We start from the raw sequence: 7171 nt of genomic DNA, 5'->3' as shown, positions 1-7171 counted from the left end.
TAAAGAAAAGTAGATTAAAATTAAGAGTGAAAAAGACAACAAAAAAAGGAGTGGTAAGATTTACTCACCAGCAACAGAATAAGTTTTATTTTGGGTCAATGTGAGGTTTGTCACAGGGTTTGTTGCCTCACATATGTAGTTCCCCTCATTCTGCTTTCCTGCTAAGAAAGTGAGAACTGCTCCGTTCCCTACAGGCACAGACTTTTTGTTTAGGTACCAGCGGAAGACGCAGTCTGGGTGCGACTCAGCAGAGCACGTCAGAAACACATTTCCTGAGCTCGAGGTGGCTGCTTTTGTTGTTGTTGGACCAGCGATGTAAAYATTCAGAGGACCATCTGCAAACAGATAAAAAGAAAGTTATGATTAAATGCACTTTTTATTGTCATCAGTGCATRTTCCTGTACAATGATGAGWTTTGKGCTCTGTGCTTTTGACCCATCACACATGAGAAACACCCAAGTGGAGCAGTGGGATTTCAGGTGCCCAGGGAGCAGTTGGGGGTATTATAACCCTACTGAATGAGAAAAAAGCTGCTCTGCATAATGTACTGAAACACATGAAGTGCTTGTGTGTAGGTACCAGTTACAGAGAAGACTAAAGTTTTCATGCAACAGCAATTTTCTAAAACAAATTATAAACAACACTCTGGTGCCAATGGTTCTTACAGTTCACACGAAGAATGTAGTCAGAGCTTGGATGATGAGCAGCCTTATTGATAGCRACGCACTGATAGGTCCCATTATTTTGAACTGTCACAGGGTTGAAGAGAAGCATGTTGTTTACAACACGATACAGGGATGAGTTGGTGTTGGAGGCATTGCTGCTGATGATCATGCCATCTTTCATCCAGTAGATTGCATCATAGAGCCCAAGAACTTTACATGTGAGTGTGAAGTTCACATTGTTTAACGGTATTGTGTTGTTGATGATCGTCACTGACGTTATTGTCTCTGTAAACAGAAAAAAAAAACAAGTAAATTAGGGTATTACCATGACTYGTTCAAAATGTTTTATTCTATTCTGTCAGCATCCACATTCTGATACCTATGACTGAGAGCATCGTGGAGTTTGTGCTGTTCTTCCCCGTCACATTATTGTAAGCCATGCAAGTGTATTTCCCACTCATGTTTAGAGACAAAGGTCCGACATTTAGYACTGAAGTATTGGCTATCTTGGTTCCATTGAACCACCAGCTGAAAGAACTGGGAGGCACTGACATGGCATYGCAGATCAATACAACATTATTTCTTGTTTCACCATAAGCTGGCCCAGAAATGATGGGTGTATCTGGTCCAACTGTAAAAATAAGGGAATAAACCATGATTAGATTCTTTCTTATCCTTGTCCCTGTATCATTTAAGAAATACTAAACACTTAAATTATATGGTGTACTGTACTGTAAAAGTTGACTGAAATAAGAGAGCATAAAACAAACTCACAGTTAACAAGCAGATTGKAAGGAGCACTGGTCACGTTTTCAACTGCATTCATAGCCTTGCATTGGTAGGCGCCAGCATCTGATCGGTCTACTGGCGTGAAACTGATTGTCTTATTATCCATGCTGAAAATAGTCCTGTGGTCTGCCTGAAGTGGTTCACCGTTTTTCATCCAGTGAATAAAATCAATAGGTCCTGTTGCATTGCATGTTAACCAATATGAACCACCATCAATGGAAGGACTCRTTGGAGCCTTTATTTGCACATTTTCAATTGGATCTGAAAACAAAACAAAATTCACACTATTTATTGCTATATTGTGTTAACTGTTCATCTTTGTAAAAAGTAAGAAAAGTTGCACTTCAATTTAAAAATGATTTGTTCAAGTCTCACCAATAACTGTAAGCACCGTGGAGGCCGTGCTTCTTTTGCCGGTGATGTCGTTGAAAGCCACGCACATAAACTCCCAGCTTATGTCTTTGTTTAAAGGAGGGGTGATACACTCAGACACATTGGAAATCAGAGAACCATTCAAATACCACTCGTACTGGCTTGAGGGGATGGATGCTGCATAGCATCTGAGTGTGACAGAGTCTCCTATCTTTGCCAGCTGGGGTCCCATGATAGTTGCCATATCTGGTCCATCTGAAAACAAACATTTTTAGTAAATGATCATAAGGTTACACACTGAACGCATTTTTTTCTGTTTTGTTGCTGCTATTACTTTTTGTCACTAGGGGGCGTGTGAAAGCGTAGGACAGTTTAACTTCAACTATTCTTGTCATCATTTTTAGAAATACATTGCAAATATCCAACCACTGATGAAGCACTGCATACTGTACTGATAAAGAAATATAAAAGCATTAACATTTTATTTATTTATTTATTTGTATTTTTTGCAAAACGTGGTTCTTTTTGGATGAATAAATAAAGCTTCTAAAACATTATGTCATAACTGTCTTATAGTTATTTGCATCAATCTTGAGTTTGAAATTGGTAGCTATTTAGACATGGCTCATGAATACCGTCCTACGTTGTGTAAAATTATGATCTCCTWTTAGATAAGAAATAAAAAGTTTGCATAGTATCTACTGGCAGTGTAAATCTATGATCTCTGTTAGATTTGCACTGCATTTCTTAAAGCTTTTTTGTTGTAAAGTGTGTTGCTCAATCCAGTGGTTTCTGTCAGACAAAATCTATTTTTATTTTTGGACAGCAAAGCAATTGGTCATTGATGACTAATGGAAAGTTAGAAAGGTCTGTCCAGTTTCTGCATTTCTAAATAGTCAACACCAAAGTTTAAATCTATTTGAACTGTTGATTTTTTTAGACTTCATGCATACATTTAACTATATTTTGATTAAAACGTCAATAAATGTGAAGCACATTTAAGACAGCAGAACAAAGAGCATCCACAAAAGCTTGTTTATCCATGGTATTTGTCTAAATAAAACAGCAGATTTACAATTCATTTAAACTGTAATCTTCTATGTGTTACATGTAATAAACTATTTTCAAATAAATGCACGCTAAAAATTAATTTAAACAATATGTTGAATTACTACCAGTAGATGAAAACTCTTATTTTAAAGGAGACATGTCATGCTTTTAAATCTTTCTATTTTGCATTAATCATTGTGTTGGGGTCTGTTTAAAGTGGAACTGTAATCCTTTGGTTTGAATTACTCCTTATTGTTACTCCACAAGCCCCTCTTTCACCCCTTTTTCTGAGGTGTATCTCATAGCAATTCGTTTTGACGCTGTCTCTTTAAATGCAAACAAGGGAACTAAATTAAAAATTTTCGTACTTCTTGAGACTTTAAGTACACAACAAAATGCATTTAACAGCTAAAAAGTGAATTTTGCATGGCATGTCCACTTTAACTTTGAGATTAAATAAAAAAACTCCATATCAAATAAAAGTTAGTTATTAGCAGGAAAAAGACTTTGTTTATCATACTTACAGTTAACAAGCAGATTATAAGGAGCGCTGGTCATGTTATCAACAGCATTAATAGCCTCGCACTGGTAGTTTCCAGCATCTGAGCGGTCCACTGGTATGAACATGATTGTCTTATTATCCATGCTGAAAATAGTCCCGTTGTCTGTCTGAAGTGGTTCACCGTTTTTCATCCAGTAAATAAAATCAACAGGTCCTGTTATGTTGCATGTTAACTCATATGGATCACCTTCAATGGAAGAATTCATTTGAGGCTCTACTTGTACATTTTCAATTGGATCTGAAAACAAAGCAAGAGTCACAGATGTTAGATTAATCTCTTCTCTGTAAATGGAAAAATGTTTTGTATCAGTATAAAAATCCATTTAAGTCTCACCAATAACTATAAGCGTAATGGAAGCAGTGCTGCTTTTGCCAGTGATGTTGTTGAAGGCCATGCAGATGTATGTCAAGTCCATGTCTTTGTATAAAGGAGGGGTGATATACTCAGACATATTGGAAACCAAAGAACCATTGACATGCCAACTGAAGACACTTGGAGGGACTGAATCTGCTGAACAACTGAGTGTGGCACTGTTTTCTCTCAGCACTGCCTTTGGTCCCACAATGATTGGCACATTTGGTCCATCTGAAAACAGCCAATGTACAAATTAAGAATTTGTCTCTGATCAGTTTATATAAAATATTTAAATGTCCCAATTTTGTTGCGATTTATCAACAATATATGGCATATAAATAATGCAGGAAAAAAAAACAATTCTTACAGTTAATAAGAACCTCATAGGGGCTGCTGATCAAATCGCTCACAAAATTAAAAGCCTTGCACATATAATATCCGTAATCAGAAATCTGGGTTGGACTGAGAGTGAGCGTTTTRTTGGTCATGTCAAAGACTTTTGAGTTGTCAGCAGAAATGAGTTGATCATCCTTCCACCACAAAATGTTGTCAACAGGTCCAGTTACATCACAAGTCAAACTGAACAGCTCATGAAGTATCGCTGGGCCAGCAGTCTGTTTCACAACAACACCTGTGATAGGATCTACAACAAAAGACAAGAACAGACAGTTAAAAAAGACATATATAGAAGGGTTTCATGAATATGGTATATTTTGTGGACAAAATAAGGCATTTAGAAAATCAAAATCTGTGTTACTTCATCCTTTTTGGCTAAGCATTTTCTTAATATGGTTTAGAGTTTTGATGCTATTGTTTTTCTTCCTTTTTTACAGTAGTCCTATTTGTCTTTATTATATTTGTTAAATGTTCTTTCCAATGACCCAAAACTGCTTCCTCCATTCATGCATTTGAGTCATTACAACAATAAACTGACCAAGATCCTTGGAAACGTCATGTTTATTGCCTATTTACTCTTACATTAGGTACTGAATGTATCCATTAAATACTGAACTGGGTGCGGCTTTTTGCTAATTTACCTCAACATACAGGCAGAAAACAGAAGAACGAGTTTATGGTCTCCAACACAAGATGATAAATTTAAAACAGCAGCACCTCAAAAGATTAAAAATGACTTTATATGCCATTCATTTATAACATATTAACAAAATGCAAAGTTTGGATTGTTTCATCAAAGGTTTTGCTGCAATTGCTTTGCAACATTGAATGCTATAGTCAGTTTTTTAACCGATAGAAATGAATGTTGAATTCACTTTCTCTTCAATCTGTGTTGTTCTATTCCACAAAATATGACATTTCATGACATTAAATGAGACTAAACAAACAAAAACATCTTACCCATAATTTGAATCATGCTGCTCGCACTGTTGTACCTCAGGGTGACTGCGTTGAAACTTAAACACTTGTAAATTCCCGAGTGGCTTTCATTGGTGTTCTCTAAGTTGAGCTGTGGTCCATGCTGGTTCAGGTACATATCATTAAACATCCACTGGATCGTCGCTGAAGGGCTGGACACCGCTGAGCACGACAGTGAGATGTTAGATCCTGTTATGTAGATGTTCCTTTCAGGCATGATCGTCATYATGGTGTTTTCTGGACCATCTAAGAACAAGAGGAAGATTTGATGTCATTGCTGCGTATCTTTAAATGAATGGCTTCATATACATTTGTTTTTAATTCAAACTTACAACTGATGCTCAACTGCAGAGGTGGGCTAACTTCATACCCAATGTCATTGGACACATTGCACCTGTAAGGGCCCTGATTATAGCGAGTCACCATTGGGATGGTAAGAATGGCATTTTTATTGCTGAACTGTGCATTTCCACCATCAATGACTGTAGAGTTCCCATCCAACCATGTATACAACAGAGGAGAACCGGTGGCCACAGAGCACGTGAGGACTGCTGTGTCATTAAACTCTACCAGGTGTTTTCTCTGAGCCGACACAGTCGCATTTGTAATAGGCTCTGCAAAGAGACAAAATGTGGAGACGTTTTTCAGGTTTTGTGAATTTCGGTAGAAAAGTTGCAACCTTTAAACAGAACTTGAGTGGGAGCCCTTACCTTCGACTGTGATGGTCACGTCAGCAGTAAACACATTTATTTGATTTAATTTGTACACTCCAGAGTAATTCAATGGAGCTGATCTTATAGTCAGAGCTGACATAGCTGGGTCATATGTTACCTTGTCCTTGTATGCATTACTTATGGCTTGACCTCCTGGGTAAATGAGTGCAAGGATATCATTGTTGAATAGCCATATCCCCAATGTGATAGGTGTATCACTGAAAATTGTCACATTGCTGCCCACTGCTACAATGTTTTTGGTGGTATATATTCTTTGGCTGTGAACATGACCTAAAAACACACAACAAAAAGATATATAAGAAAAGCAGTTGATGAATTATACACAACTAAATACAAGGTGTTAGCAGCTTTAGCAAAATCAAAATAGAATGTAATAAACAAGCAAAAAAGGAGCATTAAAATTTTTTAGGATATCGACTTCATCCTACAATATGAACTGAAAGCAGCTAAAATCTTGAATTTTTGGCCTCAAAAACAACAAATTAAAAAAATGCAAAAATCTAAAATCAAAAGATTATCCAAATTTACCCGCAAAGGCGATGGTTGTCAAAATCAGGATAAAAACAATAGAAGACATTTTGCTCTTCACTCGGTTTTCACAGGAGAACTACTTCATCAACCAAAAGGTCCAGACTCGTTCACAATTTCAACTCTGGAGATGATGTTTGATCCCAGCTTTCCAGTGAGCAAATATTTGCTCTGCAGCTTTCAGTTCTTTTGATGCAAATGCCGTTCCCGTCTTCCATCACCGTGGCCCAACTTATGCTGCCACGCCTTGTTTTGCCCTGATGTACCAAAGTTTTATTGGAATTACCAGGAGTGTTTATTTACTGTAAACTTTTCCATCATTTTTCAACTTTTAATCAAACAGAGAATCACGGCAGGATTTTGCGAGCTCGGAGCTACAGACAACAAAAATAATGCACACACTCTTTTCATGAAACTTGTTTAATCTCTGAAGGATTATAAGAATGGTGGAATAAGAATGTCAAATTTAACTATTTCTTAATACAGTTTAATTCTGGGAAGTTTTTGGATTATCTGAAAATGAGCCGAACAAATACAATGAGGTCAAACTGGATTTACTGTACCCTAATGGACACGTTCTTTCTCTTACTCTGTTTACTGTAACCACAAATCTATGATGTCATTTTTTTTCTAAGAACACAAACAACTGTTTCCATTTAACCAGCACTGAAGCAAATTCAGAAAAAATTTTTTTTTCAATAAGAGTGTAAAGAAAGATTTTAGGTTCAGAACACCTTATATA

At 36.8% G+C, this 7171-nt stretch overlaps 1 protein-coding gene across 2 annotated transcripts in view; it reads right to left on the bottom strand.

Moving 5' to 3' along the window:
* ceacam1 (CEA cell adhesion molecule 1) overlaps nucleotides 1-6671 on the bottom strand; it is a 6814-nt gene extending 143 nt beyond the window's left edge. Inside the window, exons 1-12 of one of the 2 annotated variants that reach the window (XM_014020483.1) lie at nucleotides 6430-6666; nucleotides 5878-6171; nucleotides 5500-5781; nucleotides 5150-5413; nucleotides 4161-4436; nucleotides 3773-4024; nucleotides 3401-3676; nucleotides 1830-2081; nucleotides 1440-1715; nucleotides 1045-1296; nucleotides 666-950; nucleotides 65-335 (exon numbers count right to left, since the gene is read on the bottom strand). In XM_014020483.1, the coding sequence (XP_013875937.1) occupies nucleotides 65-335; nucleotides 666-950; nucleotides 1045-1296; nucleotides 1440-1715; nucleotides 1830-2081; nucleotides 3401-3676; nucleotides 3773-4024; nucleotides 4161-4436; nucleotides 5150-5413; nucleotides 5500-5781; nucleotides 5878-6171; nucleotides 6430-6478 (3029 nt within the window). In that variant the 5' untranslated portion in view covers nucleotides 6479-6666. Of the gene's footprint in view, nucleotides 1-64; nucleotides 336-665; nucleotides 951-1044; nucleotides 1297-1439; nucleotides 1716-1829; nucleotides 2082-3400; nucleotides 3677-3772; nucleotides 4025-4160; nucleotides 4437-5149; nucleotides 5414-5499; nucleotides 5782-5877; nucleotides 6172-6429 lie in introns of both variants that reach the window. The other variant, XM_014020484.1, reaches the window with a different exon arrangement.
* Nucleotides 6672-7171: the final 500 nt, after the last annotated feature.

This window comes from Austrofundulus limnaeus, unplaced genomic scaffold, assembly GCF_001266775.1.
Source record: "Austrofundulus limnaeus strain Quisiro unplaced genomic scaffold, Austrofundulus_limnaeus-1.0 Scaffold253, whole genome shotgun sequence".
Classification (NCBI taxonomy): Eukaryota; Metazoa; Chordata; class Actinopteri; order Cyprinodontiformes; family Rivulidae; genus Austrofundulus; species Austrofundulus limnaeus.
The sequence above is the reverse complement of the archived record's forward strand: the minus strand, read 5'-3'. Positions and strand labels throughout refer to the sequence as shown.